Source organism: Podarcis muralis, chromosome 3, assembly GCF_964188315.1.
Source record: "Podarcis muralis chromosome 3, rPodMur119.hap1.1, whole genome shotgun sequence".
NCBI classification, from domain to species: Eukaryota; Metazoa; Chordata; class Lepidosauria; order Squamata; family Lacertidae; genus Podarcis; species Podarcis muralis.
This window is the reverse complement of record NC_135657.1, coordinates 84,408,906-84,435,233: the sequence shown is the minus strand read 5'-3', so window position 1 is coordinate 84,435,233 and position 26,328 is coordinate 84,408,906. Positions and strand designations below refer to the sequence as shown.

At 44.5% G+C, this 26,328-nt stretch overlaps 2 protein-coding genes across 4 annotated transcripts in view; one reads left to right on the top strand and one right to left on the bottom strand.

The window, feature by feature from the left end:
* SMAP1 (small ArfGAP 1) overlaps positions 1 to 2,498 on the top strand; it is a 53,234-nt gene extending 50,736 nt beyond the window's left edge. For all 3 annotated transcript variants that reach the window (XM_077926254.1, XM_028722693.2, XM_028722694.2), the window contains one exon: positions 1,533 to 2,498. In XM_077926254.1, the coding sequence (XP_077782380.1) occupies positions 1,533 to 1,670 (138 nt within the window). In that variant the 3' untranslated portion in view covers positions 1,671 to 2,498. The remainder of the gene's footprint in view (positions 1 to 1,532) is intronic.
* On the bottom strand, positions 1,214 to 25,832 carry B3GAT2 (beta-1,3-glucuronyltransferase 2). Its single transcript, XM_028722695.2, has 4 exons — positions 25,266 to 25,832; positions 10,850 to 10,994; positions 3,081 to 3,229; positions 1,214 to 2,998 (listed from the first exon to the last, which is right to left on the bottom strand). Exons 1-4 carry the CDS (start codon positions 25,809 to 25,811, stop codon positions 2,912 to 2,914), a joined length of 927 nt encoding a protein of 308 aa, XP_028578528.2. The 5' UTR covers positions 25,812 to 25,832; the 3' UTR covers positions 1,214 to 2,911.
* Positions 25,833 to 26,328: the final 496 nt, after the last annotated feature.

Below are 26,328 nucleotides of genomic sequence, written 5' to 3'. Positions count from 1 at the left end.
TGTTCTTTCTAAATATCCTGTCAATGACGCAGTATAACCATCTAACCTTTATTCAGGTGTTGGAAATCCTGGGGAAATAAACATGCAGTAAGGAAGGGTGACCAAGTGTCCCTACCTCAGTCTCTTGTCAACTTCCAACTTGGAAGAAAGCAACTGTCTTGGGGGGGGGGGGACTTTTGTAATTGTGGGTCAGAGCTTCCACAGATGCAAAAGGCTTCCCACTGAAGCCTTCGCAAGGTGGAAGAGGGCCAGACAGGGTGGAGTCGTTTCCGGGTGCTTCTAATCTCCAAAACTGGAATGTAGATTTGTTGTGAGAATGGTGTGAGAGCAGCTTCTACACTGGTAACAGCAGGAAGAAATTCTTTGGGTAAGGTTGTTTTTCATGCCCATTGCTGCTGTCAGCATGGAAAGTTGCCATGTTAAACTATCCAACCACATTACTGCTTTTTGTGTTACTGGACTAACAATGCATCAGGTCAAATAGAAGCAGCTTTCACACCATTCTGGTAACCCACTGCATTGACCTTTATTCTCCTTGATAAGACTTCTTTGTAGAAAATGCACCCTTTAAAATTCTCTACAGCTCTATAACTACCGTATTTTTCGCCCTATAGGATGCATTTTTCCCCCTCCAAAAATGAAGGGGAAATGTGTGTGCATCCTATGGGGCGAATGCAGGCTTTCGCTGAAGCCTGGAGAGCGAGAGGGGTCGGTGCGCACCGACCCCTCTCTCTCTCCAGGCTTCAGGAAGCTATCCGCAAGCTTTGCAAGCCCGGCAGGAGGTCCCGCCAGCTCGCAAAGCTTGCGGGCAGCAGCCTGCAGCCCACAAGCTCGGGGGATAGCAGGGAGGCGCAGCGCCGCCACCCCGCTATTCCCCGACCTGATCTGGAGGCTGGTGGGGGGGGGGGAGAAGCAAGCTTGCTTCTCCCCATCGCCAGCCCCATAAGCTCGGGGGACAGCGGGGCAAGCCGCTGCCCCACGGAGGCTAGAGAGGCTGTCCCTGAAGGCAGAAGAGGGAGACGGAGCACTCCGTCTCCCTCTTCTAGCTTGGGGATGGCTGCGCAAACCTGGGGGGGGGGGAATAAAATTTTTTTCCTTGATTCCCTCCCCCCCAAAAAAGCTAGGTGCGTCCTATGGGCCGGTGCGTCCTATAGGGCGAAAAATACGGTGCTGATTTGCAAATATGCTTCATGTATATTATCTAAAAGTCAGAAACGGTATACTATTTATTTATTTGCCATATTTTTACATTACCCTTCATCCACCAGGCTACCTGGGTGGTTTACAGTATTCACGTTAAAACAGCAATAAGACCAGTCATAGGACAGTGATAAAATAAAACTAAACTTACTGTTGAAAAGGACATATTGAAAGATACCTGTTTATGTAACAGAGGTGCAGGTATACAAAAGACCCTCCCTGAGATAAGGTGGTGTCTGCATTTTCAAATAAAGCTTGAGTCTGTCATACTGAAAGTTCAAACAGTATCTGAACCCCTGTATACTAACTAGAACCATGTTTGCATTTCACAGATGAATCAGCAAATGGCTGGAATGAATCTGTCTAGTTCCAGCAATGTGGTGGGCTTTGCTGGCCAGCCCCCAAATACAGTGGCAGGATGGACTGGAACTTCCTCAGGCCAGACTCTCAGCACACAACTCTGGAAATGAACACTGCAATAGAAGTTTCATCTAGATCAGAGACTTGACATTCCATGCTCAAATACATCTAGTTTTCTTGGTCTGCCCACATACATTGCCCACCCTCACCCCCTTCAATCTCACAGTTCTTCATATTAAGACATAATCTTAACCAACCGTGTTGTGGTCTGTATTGACTTAAATTTTGATGTAGTGAAAAGCAGGTTGGGAACACCTCTCATCAGCAGCTTTTTCATTCCACAGTACATTGATTTCATGAATGATACATTTTCAAAAGAGCTTCGTGACCAACTACATACTCAAATTATTTTATCAGTTCTAGAACCAACGTTTGCATATAAGGGAAATAGATATCATGTAAGTACTATCTCTAATATGTAAACCCCACCCCACAAATTGCCCAGTAATCCTGTAGAAGGTACTGTATGAACAAATGTTAAATCATATAAATAAGTGTACATGTATCACTGAAACTTTTTTCCTTGTATAAAATTGATTTTGTCCCATTATTCATGCCACTGTGATATTTTACTGCGATGTGCTGAACAGATAAGATGGTTAGTGAAAGAGATAAACCTGGATGTCACTGTCACCTCATCAGTTTTCTTAAGAGTTGCCTGTGACAAAATGAGTAAATTTGGCTTAAAACGTATGTACAGAGGGCTAATCTAAAGTATATTGCACAGCATATATACAGGGTAACTCACTCCTCAATTGTACATTTACTTTTATTTTCTACAGCTGTATCCAGGTTTATGCCAGTAACTGTGTTTACATTTTATGGTGCCTCGTATCAATAAGCTGTTGCTTCCCTCTATTAAAGAAATCCATAAACAACATGTGATTTTTTTTTCATTCTATAAAGACCTCTTTTATCTACTGTTCTTCAAAAGCAAAGCTGTTTAATTCAGGAACAATAAACTTTGAACATAATAATCTGGAAGCTGCTATTTATAAATGAATTGGAAATCTTGCATTTGTTTAGATCAGTCACTCTTTTAGTGTTCCGCTGCATTTCATTGAACGTCTTGTGTAAGAACAATCTAAGATCTGGATAAAGTACTAAAACAGAGTTTAAAAAAAAAATCCAAACACATGCAAAACAAGTGAAGACAAATCACAGCCATCTGATGAGTCTTAACTGATACTGGTAAAGCAAGTTGTTGCACAAAGCAAACTGCTGTTTGAATGTTTAGCTGTTTCAAGGATGCAACCATTAATTTTGTTATGTCCCATTTTATGCTTACGTATCATACTTCAATTTTGACACTGTCCAGGTGATACTTTGGCTCATTAGATAGATTTACCTTTTCAGTTCTCGTGTGCCATACAAGAACCTGAAAAAAAAGTTTAGGATCAACAATTAGTTCTGGATCCCCTATAGGACAGGTTCCTGTATTAAAACAGCAAAACTAATACCTTTGTGCAGTTGTTGGCTTTTGGTTCCAGCTCTTCCACTGTGGTGATCTGTCTGAGAAAATCAGATTCCTGCATTCCTGGTTGGGATCCATGGCGTCTGAATATCGCTTTAGGGTTGGATAAGATCACCTGAAGGCTCACAGCAAACCCTTCAAAAATCAAGATATTGTTAAATCATTAAAACCAAAGTTATAAACATTTCATACCTCTTTGATTTACCTTTTAAAAATATTTTTTCCCTTTTTCTTGCTAACCTGTATTTTGTAAACAACATAAGGGTGTTACACTGCATCACGTGGCAGGATATAATTTCACTCCTGTGGTTGCATCACAATTTATGCAGCATATATCTCAGGCTATAAGCTGCTTTTTCTCATTTGGAAAAGTAGCTCTGCTTCTCCGTATCTGTTTATACTTTTTCTTTGAATGTGAACAGTGACCTTTAATGCAAGTTATTGGAATTTACAAGTGACGAAAAGCCTGCCTGGTGTGAAAAATGAGATTTAAAAGCAACAGACAGCACATTTGTAACTAGTTGAAAATTAAATTCTGATGTGAATGTAGTTGTTAACGAGAAGGCAAAATAAAATTGGCTTAGTGAATTTCACATGCAAATTAGTATGTCATTGATACTACTAGAAGTGATATCCATTCATGATGAGTGTAACACCTGTACTAATGCAGCCATAATCACCATTTTCAAAAAATGCTCTGAAGAGAAAGTGGTAGAAAAACAAATCCTTACATAGTACACTATTTAGCGAACCCTTACTGTGGAGGTGTGGATGTCAAAGGACTGCTATTACTGGTGACATAATTTCTAGCATATAGCAAGACTTCCTAAAACTAGAATACTTGCTGCTGCTTGTATCATTCATTTCTCTCATATATATATGAAATTAGGCCAATTGTCACAATTGAGCCCACTGAATGCAGAAACTGGGTGATTCAATTTTCAGTTTAGCTTTTAATTTGTGATATGTGAGCATGTTACAAAATGGCCATTGCCTATGTTTAAATATACTAGTAGGCTTCCTGTGCATTCAACAATTGATTTAAACAGGGAAACATGGAAATGTACTACCCTTCAGACATTTTCTCCCTATTCCCTCCTCAGAGTACCAAAAATCTGTCAGACTTTAACTGCTACTTATGATCTTAGGAAGTCGTAAAGGCAGCAAGTTTGCCTTCCTGAATCTTTTGTACACGTGCAGTTCTCATTTTAGGAGGTTAGCCCAGAAGTGCTCTTCCAGAAGTCAAAGATCTTTCCATGCTTGAAAGGGCGGCTTCTGGCAGCAAAAAAAGAAAAAAGATCCTTGCACAAGAAAAAGATTCATGAGGGTTTTGCAAATCTGTTGTACTACAAGACGCTTGCCAACATTTTTTTCTGTAAGTTCAATTTGGAATCCACTGCTTTCGTTTAAAGAAGTATTTGAGCTACATCATTCTACGGTGCGCAATCAAGATTGGGACAAAAGGACTTTAGCGGCATTTTTACCTGAGGCAGGACTTTACAACCTTCTACAGCTCAGCTGTGGGATGCAGGAAGCAACTGCCAAGCAAAGAGTATGCTCAGAGGCTGTTTTCCTTTGCCCCTCTCCTGCATATCTGAAAGTAAGGATTTGGGGAGGGGACCTATCTTCCGCAAAAGCCCTGAGATTTGAATGCCAGGTGCCCCATTGTCTAAAAGGTATCCTGGAACCAAATCGGTTAACTTGCTTAACTCTATCCTAAAGATTTTGAATCAAGCAGTTTAGGAATTCAGACCTAGAAATGCAGGGGTGAGGAAGCTGTGGCCCTACATATATTGTTAAGATTCCCATCAGCCCAGCCAGTGATCAGGAATGTTGGGGTTGTAGTCCAACAACATCAGTAGGGCCATAATGTCCTCACTACTGCAGTGCAGAGTAATGTTTTCCATTAGGCCCCCAACAGTGTTCAACTGCCTGTATGATGTATTTGGATTGTCTCTAATAAAACTCTGCAGTGCTGAAAGAAGCACATTTGTGGTTGCTTAATGACCAGGTTTGGTAGCAGAGCCTTTGCAATGCATATTAATAAAACACTTATTTTAACTATACTTCAAAATAACAAGCTGCAGTGAATAGACTACAGCACTTTGCAATTTTTGTTAGGAGATATAATTCACTCAGCTCAGAGCCAATATATTTTGGAAGATTACATATGTAGGATGCCGCCACAATGACATACTCTGCAAGCTGTTTTAGACTTCCAGACATTTTACCGTGCGGCAAACACTCCCCAGCATTAATATTTTCTAATCAACTGAATATAATGTTATTATCATTTAAGCTTCTTAAGGAAGGGCAGCTGTGATAACAGAGGTGGGGAGAGAAAGTAACTAAGGCTGTCTGCTATTAAGACAAATATCATTTAATACCAGAGTAAGGAAAGACAACTGTTAACTGACCGTAGAACAGACATGTCCATGGTGGATCAGGAAAGGCTTAAGGAGAAATGAGTATAGCTTCCTGGTATAGGAGAAGTGGGCTGAAGTGGAATGGAGATGGGGGAAAGGGGAAACTAATCTTAGGGGCAGCATTTATAATATTCTGTTGCATCCATCTGATAAATCTTCAAAGTAATGCAGATCTTATTCTGAACCATGTCAGAGGATGCTGCTCAACCTGTTACAAGGGGTTACAGCTAAGGTCCAGAGAGGCCAATATTCTAGTGTCTAGCTGAGATCTTAATTTAGATAAAGTAGATGGAATACTGTAGTAAATGTCCACATAATGGCAGTTAGCGGGAAATCCACGTTATAACTCAAGCTGTGAGTTACCACACACCTAATGCGCGCACACACTTCCCTCTTTAGCTACCAAGTCCATTTATTCCTTACTCTCATGGAGATTAAATTACTGGTGACATTCTGAATACAGACAAAGTCACTGTCCCTTTTCCCAGCACACAAGTGGGTGGAGTAAAGTCCCAACAAAACATCTTTGGGCTGCCATCAAATCCAGTCTCATATAACAGATGAGAATTAGTAATTAGGGCTGAGCATTTTAGGTTGCAGAACAAGGCAATATTCCAGAGGGCAAGTAACTCTGGTTTAAGCTTATATCATTGGAGGCTACAGATCAGTTTCCTAATCGGTGTTGCCTGCAGAATCAAGCAAGAGATACACGCCTGCCTTATAGATAGGGGAAGCAGCTATAAGCCTTTAAAGTGGTTTCCAAAGGATTCTGCCCAATAGGGTGCCAAAATGCCTAAAGCCATCCATGAGATTGTACAAGACCTCCCTACACTCTTGGTATGGGCAGTCAGGCACGGAACTGTTTGAAGGCTAGTATTTCTTTTTTTTTTTTGCAAGGCCACCGTAAAAGTTTCTCCATTTGGCATTAAGTTTCTTTGAATTCCAGCTATATTCCTCTTTAAAAAGCTGCATCCCTTTTCAAACTAAAACAATTTGCATACTGAAATTAGGCCAACTGCCTATCAAAATAGGAAAGGGTGGGTTTTTTTAATAGTTGTTGCAAATTCTGAAAACATGGTCAGTAAAAACTTTCCAGTCAGAGCATCTTCCCTATGGATCAAATTCTAGAGTTAAGTAATCTACTAGTGATCATGGCTTGGATCCAAAGTTCACAGTTTGTGCTTGAGGAATATGATTTTTGATAATTCACCCCACAGCCCCAGCACCACCTGAAAATATGCTGTGTGGGGCAGGGAACCCTCCAGAATAACATGAGGAACAGCATAGAAGGAGACAGAGGGACTCTCCAAAAATCACACACACATCTCAACCATTCATCTGGTAAAGAGTTTCTGCTGGATCTCATTCCCTTGCATAAATGGAAGGAGTCCTTCCATTCACAGAATAGATATTCTGGATTCAACTTATTACTTCCACGGTATCTTGTGAAGATATATTTGCCTGCAGAGCATAAAAGAAAACAGCAGAAGGTTCTCTGCATGCAGTGTTTGATTGCACTTATTATTATCTGTGCTTTTGGTCCTGGAAATAAACATTAGAATTAGAACGGCAGAATCAGCTAAATAGGCATTGCTGAGCCAACGGTAGTGAAAAAAGGACAGATGCCTGCCGAAGGCTCTTCTGTGAGCTGCTGCCTTGCCACAGGAATAGTGGACAAGGTTGCCATTGGTGCCACTAAGTCCAAATCCCTGCAATGGTGCAGAATGTTCCTCTTGCTATGTTTGCAGCTGTATTATTTGCAGCTCTGAAAGGGGCTGGCAGAGGAGAGAGAGAGCACCTCTGCTAAGTCAGTGCAAGCAGTGAGTTAGATAGACCATTGGTCTGACTGTGTATAAGGCAACCTCCTACATCCCTAACTGGGAGTTCAATGGACAGATGTGGACTTTAACCAACATCCTCGACTGAAGCCAACTATCTGTAAAAAACAGTAAAAAACAACAGAAGATGTTCTAAAAATGGACTAATTTAGATTGTTTGCCTTGCTAATTAAAGCTAAAGGTTGCATTGTTTCAGCCCAATGGTGATGATCTTTTGTTAAAGCTCAATATGCTTTACAAGTTGAAATTACAGAGGAAGAAGACTCCATGGCCGATCAGCAGTGGTCTCTGCAACTAAAGTCCAACATATTAACCAGTACACTACCCCTTTGCCTGCTCACTAAATACAGTGACCATTTACTGATCCTAATAGCTCAGATATTGCTACATACTCCTGCTCTATAGTGTGTGTGCATGCACACACGCATGCATGCACATGGACACACACACACACCTGGATCAAAACAGATGCCTATGTGTACTTCAAAATATACCGCTATGCTACTGCTCCTCACCGCCACCCCACTCCCTGTGTTCTCTGAAATACAGAAACCCATGGCTGACAGGAATAGAATCATAGAATCATAGAGTTGGAATAGACCACAAGGGCCATCAAGTCCAACCCCCTGCCAAGCAGGAAACACCATCAGAGCAATCCTGACATATGGTTGTCAAGCCTCTGCTTAAAGACCTCCAAAGAAGGAGACTCCACCACACTCCTTGGCAGCAAATTCCACTGTTGAACAGCTCTTACTGTCAGGAAGTTCTTCCTAATGTTTAGGTGGAATCTTCTTTCTTGTAGTTTGGATCCAGTGCTCCGTGTCCGCTTCTCTGGAGCAGCAGAAAACAACCTTTCTCCCTCCTCTATATGACATCCTTTTATATATTTGAACATGGCTATCATATCACCCCTTAACCTCCTCTTCTCCAGGCTAAACATGCCCAGCTCCCTTAGCCGTTCCTCATAAGGCATCGTTTCCAGGCCTTTGACCATTTTGGTTGCCCTCGCCTGGACACGTTCCAGTTTTTACTGACCATGTTTTCAGAATACAGCTGCCACTATATCAAAAGCAATTCAGCCAGCGCTTGAGATGCATCTAGAATACACCAAAGACTGGCCAAGCATGTAGAGCTATGCCGCTAGACAGCGCTATGCAGTCACAAGCTGTACAGTGAAAGATTGATGAGATTAATTTTTGAACCTTCTCTGCCTTCGTGGTTGTTTTGTTGATTTCTCCCTTAAGCAGGACGCTTCAAACTGTATCTACCTATAAGCTATCAAGAGTCCTCACTTTCCGGCGGTTTGTGCGAAATGACTCATTTCATGATGAAATAGTGCTTTTCACACTTGAACTATCTGATGGGGCTTGTTTTCCTACGCACATGGCAATGTTCATGTAATGAAAGATACTAGCTGCCTGCAGTAATTAATGAAGGCGCAGAGAAAAAATTCAGTGAAGCATTCAAACAGAAATACCATATAAAATTCAAATAAACGAGAAGAGTGTTTTCCTATTATTAAAAAGTAAATTAAATTAGGATACAGCAGCAGGGCTTATAAGAGGGTTAATGATGAGAAGACATGTTATGCAAAAAGTTCTATTAGTTTCACACTTTGCTCTTTTTCAACAATATTCCTAATTACAAATACTGCATGCATTCTAATGGCAGCCATGAATACAATATGAATTTTTAACATGCTCAGTGTGAAGTTTAACAGGGCATGCTTGCCAGGTATCCTATCAGACAAAATTCCTCACTTTACCACCCTCTGGAGAGAAGTTCTGAATACTATTCTATAGGTGCTTTCATAGTCAACAGCAATAATATACAATATAAATCTAAAATTTAAAAACCCTCAGATCTATCCATAACTTGATAGTGAAGTATCTGAATCCAGTGGCAGTATGTCCTATTGCTAGACACTGAATAAAAACGATAAGAAAGTGCTATCTGCATCATGCTTGTTCCGGCTGCCAACATCTTAGGATCTCTGGCTGGCAAGTTGCTCAGACAGAGTGCTGAACAAGATGGACTACTGGTTAGAGCCATGAAAACAATGATTATGTTCCAAATACCAACTGCAGGTGGAGCAGCACCACATCAGCCAACAAACCCATCCTATGATAGTTTCCTGCTACATCAAGAGTAACCAATATGGTACCATCCAGATTTGTTGGGCTACAACTCCATTCAGCCCTAGCCAAGGGGTGATGGGAGCTGTAGCTTACCATGTGCAGAGAACACCAGGTTGACTAACCCTGTGCTACAACATCAGAACCATGCTATGCTACAACCCTGGGCAAAACCTCTGAAATCAGCAGCTTTAAATGCATTATGCACCCTTTGCTAATGCACTGAGGATTCTCAAGAGCCCATTAAAAGCAGAGATTTGAATGCCAATACGGAGCTGGAAAACTGTAATGTGTAGGAAGCATCCCATTCCCAACTACTACAACTGGTCTTTGTAGTGAAGGGAAAATAATCCAGAAGCGGAGGGGGAAGGAGATAGGTGTGTACATGCAAAACCTAATATTGGTGCATATTTCTTCCAGACCCTAGGCTCAGTCACGACTTACTCTCAGAAGCATTCCAGTGACTGCAGGATTTAACCAGAATTTACCCTCCAAGATATGCTGGTCCTATTAAAATGGCAGGTTCATCTTCATGCCAAAACTTTCCTATCCAGCACAGGGTAGCCAAGGAGGAAGATTCTGAGTGTTATTATCAAGAGTGCTCATGATGGTCATATGTAGCCAGAATGATAGCATTAAACACGCACACAACACACACACACACACAAACCCCAACTTCAGTAATTTCTACAAATATCTGTCTGAAACTCTTGAGCACCATGAAGTTGTACAGATGACTCAGAACTTGCACAGAACATAGGTCCTGCGGATTGCACACAAAGCCAGAATTGTGTAAAGACGAAGAAACCCAGAAGGGCCCCCTCATGTCCATCCCTACCGCTTCGGAGTTGGTGCGACAAGCCTTGACCCCATGCAAGGGCTTACCAGGTTCTGGAGGCCTTCATGAGATTACAGACGGCTCCGCAAGATCTCACTATACCTTCCCAGAGCCCTGTAAGCAGACCTGAGAGTTGAAAAGTTCTTTCGCACCAGAATAAAATCTGCTGTGAAAAGAGCTTTTAAGTTCTCCACTTTCCACGCTTTTTTAATTTGTGGGATCGCAGCTGGCCAGCCACCAAGCACATAAAACTGTGATCACACAAGTTAAATCCGCACAAGTTGAGAGTCAGCTGCATTTAAAGAAAAAAAGGAAAGGAAAGATTGAGATTCTCAGGAGGTGAAGGAACCTAGTAACATTGTTTTCGCTCACAGAAGATTGGGTTTTTGTATGCTTGCCTACAGCGTTCATGCAATCTCTACAGCTAGATTGTTTGCAAGTGCAAGTGGGTGATACAATGTCTGCATGCATGTTCACATGAATATAATCTGTATCTGAGATTCTGTAATTATACTCACCGGCCATATCAATGGGAAAAGGTCTACCTGCCCGCCAGCCAGTGTACCACCCAACAACCTTGCCCTTTTCCACAACTGGGCGCTCATAGCGTCGTCCGCCCGCCAGACCCACAGGCCACACAGACACTTTGTGGGTTGTGCGCATCTGTAAGAAAGGAAGCATAAAATCACTTTAGAACTTGTTTCTTCACCAACTTGCATTGTGCTGTGATTGAGATGCTCAGAAAGTAGTTGGGGGACTGACCCAAGACACTTTGGCATCTGGGGCAAACCACAAAATGGTGCCCCCAACTATAGAGGAAAAAGGGGAGCAAAAATCTACATCAGGAACAAGAGGGGAAATACAGATCTACATCAAGAACGTGGGTGGGGAGAGCATCAGATCAAACTCACCCAGGGGTTGAAGTGGGAATCAGACTCCGCCGCAGAGGGGAAAGGGCCTCACTCTGAATCACACAGGGGGTTGCAAAGCCTGGGAAACACCAGAGGGCAGTCCCCACCATTTCCTCCCTAGGGGTGGGAGGAGACCAGCAGTGACTCCTATTTGTCAAGAGGTCCCTGTAGAGCCAGAACTGTGGGGGCTACTGAGGAGGCAACAGATTTGGCCTCCAAGGAGGGTAATGCAGCCATCACAGTGGTGGCAGTGGGCAATACATTCCTTGGAAGCTGGGTCTGCAGCCCCCATGGATTCTGCTGTCCAAGGCAGTCATCTTACTTTGCCTTATGGGTGGGCTGGCCAGATTAAGGCACTCTGAGGCCCTAATCTATGTCAAGTTTAAGATGCCTCGCAGTGTTTAATAAAAGTGCATTAGCCTAACAGAAAGGGCAATAATAAAGTTTTATATTCACACATACATTGGTACACAGGCAAGGATGCAACTAAAAATTACCAAAACCACTAAAACATATTATCCTCTGCTATTTCCTTTAAATTGGTTTCAAGCCCATCTGTCAAAAGAATAAAGGAGTCTCTTGGAGAATGGCTTTCATCAGCATCAGGTGCATCAGTATCACTGACTTTTTCTTTATTCACACACTTGCAGTCTACACCAGGCAGGTATTATTTTGCTTGGAGTTCAATCTCATCAAAACTTTATTAGGTTTCTTTTAAGAAGTGGAGGAGCGATGTGTAAAGCTCTGCACATCTGTACTGAGGGCTATCTTTGAATCCTGTGGGGCCTTGCTAGTTTTGCGGAACTGATCTAATAAATGATTCCAAAAGCTTGAGCCTGAACACAAACACTAAATCCTCCATTTCCCCCCGAAGAATGGCATCTTCTCTCCCCGTATCACCTTTTTCATTGTCACTAGTATGAACACAAGCAAGGGCATCAATAATTGAATCGTAACTCTCAGCTATGGCTAGCATGCTGAGAGATATTTCAGTACTGTGGAATCAGGACCCAAGAATGATCCGAGTACTGCCCAGTGTTTTATACAGTCAGAGTTAGAAACTCAGATGTGTAAGCTGGGTGCCAAATGGCACCTTAAATCTAGGTTATGGTTGCCGAAACAGAATCTCTACTCACCAGGGGATTGATCCTTGGGATCCCTTCCAACGCTACAATTCCACGATTCTATGATCTCAACTACTTTGCTTGAAAGTAGCTTGCTCTTACAACAATTCACTTGTCCCAGTATGCAAGGAGGAGAAACACACACAGTGGAAATTGAAACAGTATGAACTAAGGCAGAGATTTTAAAACTGTGATTGCTAGCCTGGCGCTTAGAAACCCCTACATAGTTGCAATTGGACCCATGTCAGTAGCAAAACAAGCCTAGCACCTAGCTAATTTATAACACTGACTAGAAAATGTATACAGTGGTGCCCCGCAAGACGAATGCCTCGCAAGACGGAAAACCCGCTAGACGAAAGGGTTTTCCGTTTTGGAGGTGCTTCGCAAAACAAATTTCCTATGGGCTTGCTTCGCAAGACGAAAATGTCTTGCGAGTTCCTGCAGGGTTCCCCCCCCAAGCCGCTAAGCCGCTTATCAGCTGATCCGCTAAGCCGCTTAACAGCTGATCCGCTAAGCCACTTAACAGCTGATCGCTAAGCCGCTTATCAGCTGATCCGCTAAGCCGCTTAACAGCTGATCCGCTAAGCCGCTTATCAGCTGATCCGCTAAGCCGCTTATCAGCTGATCCGCTAAGCCGCTTATCAGCTGATCCGCTAAGCCGCTAATAGCGCTAATCCGCTAATGGGCTTGCTTCGCAAGACGAAAAAACCGCAAGACGAAGAGACTCACGGAACGGATTCTTTTCGTCTTGCGAGGCACCACTGTACTGCAAAAAAATGGTTTCAAGGCATCAGCTGGACCCAGACCTGTTTAGCTTTGGCAAGTTGGTGACCTCATGTGCCTACAGACCAACAGGTGGAGCACAGAGGTCTTAGGTCAAAGGCTATACATAGGATGGGGCTTTCAGGGCATAGAGTCAAAGCTTGCCCCCTTACTATTTTGGTCATTGAGAATCCTCCCTATACCACTATACTTACTGCAATTATTTTAGAACAAGAGGCAAACTGCTTTTGATTTCATTCTTGCTTCCATGCTTGTGAAGGAGTGGAGAGCCTATGACCCGAAGGTTGCCCTGGCATGTTCCCACAGTGCTAAACTATGGTTTAGCATTACATCTGAGCACAGCCACTGTAGCAGGAAGAAATGTTGGTGGCAACTTTTATATAGCTATAGATACCTATACCAAAGGCCAACAAGGGTAAAATCTGCAACACTTTGCTTCCTACCTATATATCTAGTATGCTGTAGATAGATTCTCAATTATATGTAGATGAATTTCAACTGAAGCTTTCATCAAAACGTACTGAATGTGGGAAGGCAACAGTAACTTCTCATAACAAAAAATTATTATTCCAGTAGCACCTTAAAGACCAACTAAGGTGCTACTGGAAGAATTTTTGTTTTGTTTTGACTATGGCAGACCAACACGGCTACCTATCTGTAACAGTAACTTCTCATGTTTCCCTCCCTGCAACAATGACTGTCACAAGACGGTTATCCCATAAATGTTAATTTAGGTGTGTTAAAGATGAACAAATTTTGGCGCTGGGTATGTCTTTCCCCTTTATGTTTGGTAATAAAAATAGAATTCCATTTGTGTTGAAATTTGAATTGTAGGCACTGTACACCATAGAACTATTGTTGCCATGAGGGGCATCATAAAAGATTACAGCACCCTTCACTCTACCTCTTGCACTCAATAAAATGCCAGAATTCAAGCATTCATGCAAACCTCTCTCATATATTATTTAGCTTTCCTCTTAAACTAATCTAGTACAGTTGCCCTGATATAACCTGAGAAAACAAAGCCAAAAATTTAGAATACTGAGATAGCTGAAGAACTACCCAAGAGCTGGCATGCCTTGCAAGTCCCTACCCCCACTAGATCTCTTCAAACAGCAGGCTGCCCTGCCCCATTACAAACAGCTTCTGAAACTACACCCCCCCCACACACCAATCTTAAAGTGAGTGTGCCATGTGGCATGAAGGTCTGGCGTTTGACAGAAGCTAACCAAAAGCGCTCTTGAGCACATGAAACTATCTGCACAGTTCTTTGGATCCTGGTCTATAACATACGAAATAGTCTAGATACAAAGAAAAATAATCTCATGTGAAACCAACACTGGGCATCATCTCTCCAAAATGCATACATTTCAATACTGCAAGGGGCAAAAGAAAATTGCCTGTGTCTATAATGCTAAGTTCCCCTCTCTTCTTCATTCTAAGGCAGACAACTCTATCCAGTTGTTTGGCATTACATCCTTACCATGATTCATAGATACACTGATGCTTTTAAAGTCAGCACATGGACTCATTCAGAGAAGAAGCAATGTAGTATGATATCAACCATGCCTTAATGCAGCTGTAAGGGACCTTTGGCCCTCCAGCAGTTGTTGAATTACAAATCCCATCATCCCTGGCCTTTGGCCATGCCTGCTGCAGCTGATGCAGGTTGCAGTTCAGCAACATCTAGGCAGTGTTTCCCAAACTTGGGTCTCCAGGTGTTTTTTTGGACTCCAACTCCCATCACCCCTAGCTAGCAAGACCAGTGGTCAGGGATGATGGGAATTGTAGGCTGAAAGCAGCTGACGACCCAAGTTTGGGAACACTGCTCTAGAGGACTAAAGGTTTCCTGCACCTACATTAATGGGTATTTATTTCTACTATTGTTATATTTAGAGCCTGCCCTTCACTAGAAGCAGGTTACAACTATAGAAAGCACAGCATTAAAACACAGTTTAAAACAAATGACAACCACAGCCAGTGCTGTCCTAAAATATATACTGCAAGTATCAAAGGCCAGCGTCAAGAGGTACATTTTCTGCATGTTATAAAAGCAGTACAATGAACATGCCAGACACGGCTCTGTAGGGAATGTGTGCCACAGAGAATGCCCACTCCTGGGTCACCACTCCGCAAACCTCTGAGGGTGGTGGAACTACAAGAGGGGCCCCCTCTGCTGAGCTGAACCTCCAAGAGAATCTGTTCTGCCACATCTCTACAGCAAAACTGTGGCCCTCCAGAGGATATTGGAGTCCAACTCTTACCAGGTCCAGCCAGCATGGTCAATGATAATAGCACTTGTAGTCCAACAATATCTGGAGGACCACAGTTCCCCACCTCTGAAGTTTTGTGTGTATGCACGCGCAAACAGGGTGACACACATCTCTATAAACCTTGAACCAAAAAGCTATCCATCCTTGGCAGCATGCCTTCGCTTAGCAGATCAGTGGACAATGCACCTTCACTGGTCCTTCTGCTGAATCCCTACCACATTCCAAATGGCAGTGTTAGAAGCAACAAAGGTGCATAACATTACATGTTGCCATTTTCTTTTCACCACATTGTCATTAAATAAAGACCGACATCATTAGACCTGAATTCAATGCAGGCTTCCCTGCAATGCCATCTGAATCAGGAGAGGCTGTGCTGCTTTGGTGAAGTCATGGGCTGGATGAGGACAAATAAACTGAGTGAATCCTCACAAGACTGACATCCCATGGATGAGTGGTTCCCCATTGCAAGAATGGGTTGTGTACCAACTCTGGATGGGTTGCATACCCTCAGAGTCAGCAAGCGCAAATTTTGGGGCTACTTTTTGATCCATTGCTGCCAGGAGTGGCCTAGATGACTTCATTGACTCAGAGCAACTCTTACCAACTTTGGTTGGAGAGCTAATTACAATAATTCTATGGCCATTCCTGGCCAGGGACAGCCTTGCCACAGGCGTCCACACACCAATAATCACACAGTTGTCTTAGTCTTGTTACTGAGCAACAATGTGCAGAGCTCAGTGGGGTGGGGAGGCCAGTCAAGCAGAAGAGTCTCTGAGGTGTACTTGCCTGGAGGCAGAGTCAGCAACTGAAGTCAGGTCCAGTCCTAGGGTCAGGCAAACAGTAATCCGCATGGTCAGATGGTCCAGGGGTCAGGGAATCCAATGATCATGGGGTTAAGGGTCAAAACGAGCAGGAAGCAGCAAGGTAGAGCCAGAAACTACAAGCATTACCAGCATTTGACTGCTGCTGGAAGCTCTGCTTAAGAAGGCTGAAGCCAGCTGGTTCTCATTAGTGCCTTCTCCTCTGTGTACCTGAAAGCTGATCAGCTGCAGGTGGGCTCACTCCACCTTCTCCCTCTTCAGGCTGCTGTTCAGCAGGTGAAGCTGATTCCTGGCCCATGACAGCAGTTAACTAGTGTAATGTGCTCTGTGCAGGATGAGTCTCATACCTGGCTGCAGCTAGTGCAGACTGCAGCTGCTGGGATGTTTGACAAGACACTCAGTTTTGCACATATTACACAAGCACTGAAATATTGGCCTATTGTTTATTTGTTTTTTTAACATTTAGATCCCACCTATCCTCCAAGGTACTCAATGTGGCAGACGAGGTTCTCCCACTCCACATTTTATCCTCACAACAAGCCTGTGAGGTCGCTACCGAGGCAAGTTCAGGGTTCTGTTGTAAACAACTCAGGTCCAGGATACCTAGTAAACTACTCTTCCCAAGCTTGTCTGGGTACATGTAACGTGGCTCATTAGGATGATGCCCTATTTACACACAAAACAGGGATGCTTTGGGAAGTCTGTTATTTCATGGTACATAAACATTAAGACATGCAGGTAGAGGTCTTTAGATATAGCCAAACTGCCAGGCAAGCAACTGAGGAGGCAATGGTACCCACATGATCAAAGGTACACATGCAGGGGTCGAGATAAGAGGGTCCATGCAAGGTTTATGTAGTGCAAGCATGCATACAAATCCACCTGGTATCTTTGCGTGAGCATATGTTTTATAAAGCCTACTTTTTCCACATTGGCATTAGCTTCCCAATATTGTAGCAGTCCACACACAGTGACGCACACAAAAATATAAACGACTTCAGAGGACACAAAAGTCTACAGGAAATCCTGAGCCTTCGCAAAACATTTCCCTCCAGATTTCACTAAAAAGCTCTGGAATAGTATTTGGTAATCTGCTGCGCTGTTCACACTCCCATCTGCAGATTGCTTGCAAGGCCTTGTCACTCCAGCCCTGTGGGAGCTGATATTATACACTCTGGCACTGATTCAGAAAAGCACAAGTGCAGCAGAAGGCTTTGTGCCTTCTGCTAGGCTGCTCCAGTTTCCAGCAGAGTTACTGGGCTGGAGAGCAGAAGGGCCTCTTGATCTTAATCAGCTATCCAGTGGGGAGCATTCAAGCAGGGGAAGGGGAGGCACTCAACCCCACACATTTTCTTTTCCGTGTTCCAATGTGATCAAATGATCAACGATGTCACAAAACAGCAGCAGAGAAAGGGCAAAGTCAGACACCCAGTGGTGGCCCAAGGGGCAGAGCTTGCCATCCACTGAAGCCCATAAACCCTTTTCAGGGATGACCTTCATATATATGTGCCAATCTACACCTGAGTTGCACAAGATCATCAGAGGTTCTAATAGCCTGTTTTGAAAGAAGAAAGGAAAAGTCATTTGCTTTTGCTATCAAACTGCTTGGGAGTTTAATGAAACAACCTATTAATGATATACTACAAGTCATCCAATGATCCACCGGGCAAGCCAAATCTTCCTATGTATGAAGCAAACAAAAATATGGACTGAATCCTGCCCCCATCCTCTCTTGCACCACTTCTCCAAGCTCAGGGAGTTTCATTTCGGTAGCGCGGGGCAGTTGTGCCCCAATGATGTAGATGGAGTCCAACTCCCATTAGTCCCACCCAGCATAGCCAATGGTCTGGGAAAATGGAGCATGGAGTGCAAAAACACTGGGAGGGCAACAGGTTCACCACCCCTGCCTTTGAAGAAGGGGCATAGCTCAGTTGTAAAGCATATCCTTTGTACGCAAGAGATCCTAAGCTCAAACCCAGGCATCTTCAGGTAGAGCTGGAAAGAGCCAACCCAAAACCAGAGATTCACTGCTTCTCAGTGTAGACCATGGGTAGGAAACCTGTGGTCCGCCAGATGTTCCTGGACTACAACTCCCATCATTCCTTGCCAAGCTGGCTCAGGCTGATAGGAGCTGGAGCCAAACAGAGTCTGGAGGGCAACAGGTTAGCCACCCTTGGTGTTGACAATACTATCAGCCATCTTCCTGTAAGCAGAGAGCTGTGACCATGAGACAACAGGACACACCTGCAGGTTCCTGTAACAGTTGACCAGATTAGGCCCCTTCACACCTAACTTATTTGAGACTCCAGTATTTTAGGTTGTGTAGAATTACTTTTATGTGACATTCTACATGGAGATGGAATTAAAAAGGCATTGCCTTCACTGTCACAAGTTTTCCATTAGGAATTATACAATTGGCAGTCAAAAGGAGTTGTCGACAGCCTCAATATAGCTATCTCCCACTCCAAGCAAAGGGTGAAGAAAATCCAATAGCATGATTGACCTCTTGTTGCACAAAGTAATAAAACAGCCTACAGTAAAAACGAAGGAGAGGTTATAATAGCTCCGTACAGAAACCTCAGTAATGATGATCAAATAAAGAGGGCAGCCTTTGATTCTTCCACTAGTTTGTTCTGAAAATTAACATTTTCTTAAGAAAGTTAACTGATGCTTAAAGGCCGAAAGAAGTGGGAATAATGAAATGGGCATTGCTGGCCTTTACAAAAGCATCAGCAGTTCAATGATCCATACATGGGAAGAAGAAAAATGGCTAGTTCTTATCTGTATAGCTTAAGAAATGTACATAAATTACACTTTAGTGTTCAATTTATAAAATAAAAACTGAGAATAAGTTAAATATTACCCATCAATTCCAAAAGCTCTGAATTGTTACATGTATTCTGCTGGAATGTTGCTGGAACGTTGCTTTCTAACCTACCTTTAACAATCGCTGCCCTGTATGAGAAAAGATTTATCCTGTAGAAACCAAGGGGTTTTTACAGGTTTCCTGGGGTTCTGTAAATGCAAACTGCATTTTCCTGCTCCAAATATATTTTCCCTCATAGGAGTAAAAAGCAGCTGGGGGGGATTTTGAGTAGGGATGCCTTGACGTGAAAGGGTCTAGCAGCCCCCCACTCATACCAGTCCTCCACTCAGCACTGAAGCCTCCCAGTTTGTTTGCTTTTCAAGTTGTGCTAAAGTGAGGACCAACAGTACTTAATATGTAAGTTTCCCCCTTACTGTCACGTAAAAGATTCTAACTGGAAAACCACCATTTACTACAAAATGAGTGGGTACCATGACACTTTGCTCAACATCTGTAGTAAAATACCTAAATATAATCCCCATCAATGGACATCTGTGGTTTTGAATTAGAAATAACAGGTTGGCAGTATTTCTTTCCACCAATGGGTTCTTGTCTTCTTTTTTAAAAAAATCAAAACATTATAGTATAATTGCGTAGTTTTAACAATTTGCCATTCCTCTTCTCAAAAAGGCAAATTCAACTTATGCAGGATTATTTACAGATGGAAAGGCAGAGACAGAAAACTCAAACTGGCACTAACCATTACCATGGCAACCATTCAACAGTGGTCCAGAAACTGATTATTAGTATAGCAACCTACAGGGGGTGGAGAGGAGGGAGAATGTGGCAAGCAACAGTATTAATTTTGGAGGGATCAGGTATAACCATCTTTGGAACAGCTCTAATAACCACTTTCTCTTTAAGCTACACAATATATTTCTATCAACCATATAAGGCATGAGCACATTTGAAAAGCACAAGATGATAAATCCTACAAACTGGCCTCATAACTTTTTTTTTGTAAAGTATAATCATACCACTAGCCCATAGAATTCCATTTCATAATGCCTCTACCACAAAGGGGTCTAAGTTTGCTAAACATATATAATATTGTAGTACAGAACTACAGGTGATCATCATTACTAGCAGTTGCTTCAGGAGGTGAGGATTCAGATCAGGAAAACTGTGGGGTAAGAGTTTTAACACCTCCTGCCTCCCTGCATGGCCTGAGCAAATTTGTAGAACCTTCCACCCCTCACCTGTATTTGCATTTCCCTCCCCCCAAAAAAAACAAAATAGCAGGTTTGATTTCAGCTCTTTTTAACAGCAGGCACTTTAGCCACAGTGGTTCTGGTGGGAAGAAACCAAGGGGAGGGACAGGCCCCTCTTTTCATGAGCCCAATTTTTCTCAGGCTTGAGCTTCCTACTTCCATTTCACCAGCATTTAACAGCTTGCATGTTGCTTCAGGAATAATGTGACGATCTGACCAGGATCATAATCTGTTTACATTCAGGAATGTATTCTGACAAACAACACTGTTGCGTGTCAGTTGTAATGCATCTCCATTGCCCATTTAAACTCACGATATTGGACGAATCTCACGTAAAATTTAGGGCTGTTGGTTCATGTGGAAGGAGATAAACTGCCGTAAACTGAACAGCAGGTGTGAGATATTCAGTTATGGGAGCAAACTCTGCTCCCGGCTAGCTTTGATTCTTAACTAAGATACGTACAGCCTGCCCACACTCTTCAATAAGCTTGGCCCCTTTATTATTGGCTCCCCACCACCACCATCAGGTGTCCAGCATTTTTATCTACTGTAACATTTGTTTGCCACTTTGTCTTCTTTATTCAAGTCTTTAAATTAATATTGAAATCAAAATGGATAGAAAACAAAAGGTGGCTTCCAAATTTATGTCTGTCTTCACCCATTGCTTGGTGTCCAGCATGCAGCCTGAACCCTGCCCTGAAGAGAACTTGGCTTTCTGAATATTGCTGTTCTCAACCACACACAACGTTTCCAACACTCATGACTGTAGACAAAATTTTGAAAATCAGGACTTGGGACACATGGAAGAAATTATACAATACACTAAAATATACAAAACTGTACATGTTAAGGAACGCATTGTGCAAATGGAAGTGGACTATGCAAAGGTATCGATTTGCAAAAGATTCCAGTGCACAAAACTTGTAGCTCTGCAGTAAACTTATGAAAATGTGGGCTGCAACGCTGTAAATATACTGGACTCAAAACATGTGATAAGACTTACACAAACTTGCAATGCGCAATACTCGAAATCTAATTAGTTTTACGCAAAATTTAGCATACAAAGTAGGTTTGCTTGGCAAGAAGTTAATCTTATTCAGTTTGACAACTGTAGCATTTTTCATGCACGGCTACGAAGAAAGGGCAGGACTGGGGTGCAACATTTTCTTTTAGACATCTCCTACTGGTGTTATAACCACAAAACCTCCACTTTTGAAATGGTTCTTAAATCAGAGCTCCTTTTGGCTCAGAGAATCAGCAGCCAGATTTGCTAATGTGAGGCGGCCGGAGGGAGGGGCGCAGGACACATTAGGCATCAATTTCCTCTCATCTGCCATTAATCCAGTTCCATGAAAGAAAGTATGTCTGGATTTCTCTTACATATCACAAGCTTGGACTTTTCACACCAAAGGGAAAACCAGTACTGTACAGCTTTTGTAAGATCTGGCAGAAAGAGAGAAAGGAGTGAATGGAACACTGAAAAGGAAATCATTTTCTGTAGCCAATACAAATTCTGATCAATGGTTGATGTGAAAACAAAAGGCTATCTCTCAACTTCCTTCTACCAGGGATGCAAAATGTGCTTCACCTTCTCAAAGAAATCTACAGATTTTTAAAAAAATTAAAAGACATAAGAACAACATAAAAAAAGATTATCTGTTTTCCTACACCTAACAATGTGACAAATTCATTCCCTTCTCAGAAAGGGATTATCTCTATCAGTGATAGAGGAGAGATGAATAGTAGTCTCACAAACATTCTCTCTGTCTGTCTCCTCCTTCCTTGTAATGTGACTATGTGGAGCTTCTCAGTGCATGCATTTTAAGATGAATAGGAGCTTGTTCAGAGCAAACCTCTCCCTTGTTGCACTGAAGATGTGTGTGTGTGTGTTTGTGTGCCCATACACATAAAGAATTTAGCCATCTTGTCAGAAGAGAAGCATCTCAACATCAATTGCCTTATTTTATCTTCTCGCATTTAGCCTTGCAATTTAACTGACAAGCAGCATTGCTGGAGAGGATCTCATTAGTACCTTGATTTTAATAAAAGCCAGTTAAATTGGGGGAGGTAGAGGGAGATGACTAATAAGTAAAATACTGAATGCAGTGTGGGTGCATCTCTTCACCAGAGGGTTACACAGCAGCGACCTCAACTGGAACATTGTGACTCTGTGCCGGTTCTTGCTACAGTTAATTCCTCCCTCTCCTGCGTAATTAGTGCTTTCATTTACAAGAGACATTTAGGCTTTAAAGAGAATGGAGGTCTGTCTCTCAACAGCCTTTTTTGCCTCAGCACTGCTTCAGGCAACGGGACAGGATTTCAGACAACACCGCCCCCCAAAGTAAAAAAAGCTCCACGAGCTTTCAGTTCAAAGGGAAAGCGCAGTTGAAATAATTACACGCCAAGAAGACGAAAGCCCGAACTTTCTCAGCATTAAAGAGCTATGCGAGGTCCCCCACAATTTAGTGGGAAATAAACCAAAGCAACAGAACTAAAAAAATAATAATCTCCTTTTTAGACACTTTCAATAAAGGATTTCAATGCAACTAAAGGCCGCCACACAAGGAAAGGAAGCACAGCTATTCTGCTGAATGGGAAGTGCTGGTGGGGAACAGGCGGAACACCTGCCAGCAGTATATTGAAAGAGACCCAAACACATTTTGAAATCTAAACACACGTCAGCAGGGTTGAGCAGCCTTTCTGAAACGGTTCTCTCTTCGGGGACTCGATGTGCTCTGAATCTTTCCGCAGTGCCTTGGCTTTAATCTATTGATTCCTAATGCACCTAGCCTACTTGCAAAGAGAGAGGAATCACCAGTACATTGCAACACACAAGCATGTTTGGCCCCCATCTTGGGTCAGCAAAGGGCTGCAGCAGGGGTGGGGGACGTCAATGGCATTGAGTTCTGTGGAGCTGCCCTGGGCATTCTTGTGTGGGGGGGTTATATTCTATTGAGCTTTTATTGAGTGCCTTGTAATACACACACAGCAGCTGGCAAGGCTTCCCATTCTGAATGAGTTATGGTAATTTACATCCCCTCTGCATACTTAGCCCCCTCCCTTTTCCCTTGCCAAAATTACACTCTTATTCATCACTATCCTACTTGCACTCCCCATGATGTCTCCCCCTTAAAATCCTGCCCCTGTTATCTCCCAGCCCTTTTGCAAACACCTGCCAGCAGCCACCACTTAAAAAGAGAGGGAGAGGAAAGCTTGCCTTCAACCAAGACCTCGGAATGAAGTGCAGGAATTACTCATAGACCAGTGACATGTTACAGTGCGTTTAGTCACTATATAAATGGGCTTTTCACTTTTGAAAGAAAGAAACAAGGAGACTCTAAAGACTGAACAATTATGAGAGAATGGATGGATTATTCCGGAGGAATTTGCAGCAAGGGAATTGGCAAGGGATTGTGGTGTGTGACGAAAGTTCCTCAGCAAGGCAGGAAAAGAATCAGCTTAGGAATCAAAGACAGCAGAGCTCTCTTAGACCCTTATTAAGGCTGCACTTTGCGGAGAGTAATCTTCCCAGGACTTTATGGAGTAGGCATGCACAGGACTGCACTGCAATAAGAGTTGTTAATGTGATTTTATTGTGAGGACTTTCTGGAAGCTACTTTGGGGCTCTAAGGCAAGAGAGTTTGTTTTGAAAACACCCAAATCGTGGTGTTACTGCCAAAGTTGCAGGAGGTACCTTGCAGGAATTACCTTTGACCTGCAAAAGTTTGCTGGAGTTGTGAGTGGACAGAATAACAGGTCTTGTCACTGAGTAGGTATTTTTGGATAAAATCTAGGGAAGGTTTTACACATAGCTTTTGGTCTTAGTGCAGGCATACAGCTAGCCAGAAAGTAAAAACATAACTGGAAGTCAGACCTTTTATCTGGAAACGCTTCCTCCCAATCCTAAGTAACTGAGAGGTTAGTCACCATTACCTGAGAGAGTTACTCTGCAACTGTTCAAATACATTCCCTTAATATACCTTATTAATTTATCAACTCCATTTCTATGCCTCTTAGTAATCAAAACATTCTCTGGGTGGTGTACACAAATAATGATTAGCAATAAAAAAAGTTTGAAGGGGGAAGTCCAGACCTAAAAAATCCACAGGCCCCAGTGCTGGCACTACAAACAATGGTTTTTAAGTTCTGGTTCAAATGAGATCCTGCTTAAAAACAGAAAAACATTTGGTTCACACACGGTGGCGAACCTACAGCAAAACTTGATGGACCCCAGGATACTGCAAGCCTGGAAAAAAGTCGAGGGTGGAGAAAGCCCTCGAAGCAAGTTATGTGAAGGGGCAGCAGGAGCCACAAGAGGCTCTCCATCCAGGCCGGGCTGTTTTTCTTAAGCAAGGCAGGCGTGGAAGCTGAAGGGAAAACCAAACGGGGAAGGAGGTGAGTCGGAGGAGGAGCTATGGTGCCCGCTACCTGCAGGGCTTGGCCTGCCGCCTGGTCACCGAGGCGTGATTAGCTGAACCTGGTAGGAATAACCCCAAGTCCGTGGTTAGGGAAGGGCAACACTGGGCCGCCGGCGACGCTGCAGACTGGAGGGGGGGGGCTGTCGGAGGGGGGAGAGAGACGCTCAAGAAGAGCCTTTATGGCGAGGCACGCTGACTTGCAAAGTTGCGCCTCGCCGGACAAAGCGGAGCTGACTTTAAAGCAAAACACACGCGCGTAGAAACGGGCCTACCTGAGGCTACAACCCTGTCCCTGTATACACTTGTAAAAGGGTTCGAGCCCCCCAACTCCAGGGGACGCAGAACTGAAGTAGGTCTGCTTTGTTCAAGAAGCACTTAAAAAAAGAAAGAGAGAGCCCGCGGCTCTGTCGCGCGCCACTTTGGCTGGAAAACTCGGCGCCCAAGCGCGCGCGCGAAAGGAGGCCCGGCGTCTCCGCGCGTCTCCCTCCCTCCCCGCTGGGCTGGCCGGACTCCCGCGCGCCCACTACCTCCTGGAAGAGCTCCAGACTGTAGGTGTTGTCGTCGTCGGCGAAGAACACGACGCCCGGCTGCGGGGCAGGCAGGCGCTGGTGCCTCTGGCGGACCCAAGCCAGGCCGGCGTTGCGCTGCTCGGTGGCTCGGGGTTGCCCGGGCCGCTTGAACCTCCTGGGCGTGAGGGCGTGCAGGTGGGTGCAGGGCGGGCCCCCGCTGCGCAGGAGCCCCGCCACGAAGCGGCTGACCAGCTCGGTGCCCACGGCGGAGTCTTCCACCAGGACCCAGTGCAGGCGCGCCACCTGGCGGAACGTGTTGGCCAGGCGCGTCAGCTCGGCTTTCTGCACCGGGCGGCTGTAGGTCGGCGTGATGGTGTAGATGACGGGCAGCTCGGCCTCCCGGCGCCGCGGCGCCCCCGGATGCTGCGGCTGGGACAGGGGCTGCCGCGAGGAGGCGGGCGGCGGGCGGGGCGCCCGGTGGCTGCCGCCCGTGTCCAGCATGACGATCACCAGCAGCATCCAGGGCAGCAGCACCAAGAAGCGGCTCAGCAGCAGCGACTTCATGCTGGGGCCCCGGCCGCGGCCACCCTCCGCCTCGCCGCCCGGGGAGCCCCCGCCGCCGCTGCAGCCCTCACAGCAGTGGCAGCGGCAGCGGGGCATCGCGGAGCCGCCGCCGAGGCTGCTCTTGCCGGCGCCTCCTCCTCCTCCTGCGGAGAGATTCAGCCTGCGCTTCCCTCGCCATGGAGCGGGCGGCAGGGCGCACGGAGGGACGCCGGGCTTCCTGGCGCACGGGAGCTCGGCGCTGCGCACCTGGAGCGGAGGAGCCGACGGGACCGCCCGCCTTGGCGCCGACACCTTGGGGGAGATCGCAGGACGGCCGCCCGGCTGCCTCGGAGGCGGCGAGGCCCCGCTTCTTCCCGCCTGGCTCCTGCGCGGAGAGGAGGAGGAGGAGGAGGAGGAGAAGAGGCCACTGACCGACCTCCCGCGGGGAAAGGCGGAGACCGGCGGCGGGATGCTGTGGGAGAGGCGCCCCCGGAGCGGGGACCACCGACCTGCGCCAAACTCTCCGTTCTTTTTCCTG

Coding starts and splice junctions, on each gene's coding strand:
- B3GAT2 (XM_028722695.2), bottom strand. CDS start 25,811: ATGAAGTCGCTGCTGCTGAGCCGCTTCTTGGTGCTGCTGCCCTGGATG. Junction 10,995..25,265: donor GTCTGGAGCTCTTCCAGGAG/GTAGTGGGCGCG, acceptor CCTTTCTTACAG/ATGCGCACAACCCACAAAGT. Junction 2,999..3,080: donor AAGCCAACAACTGCACAAAG/GTATTAGTTTTG, acceptor CTTTTTTTTCAG/GTTCTTGTATGGCACACGAG.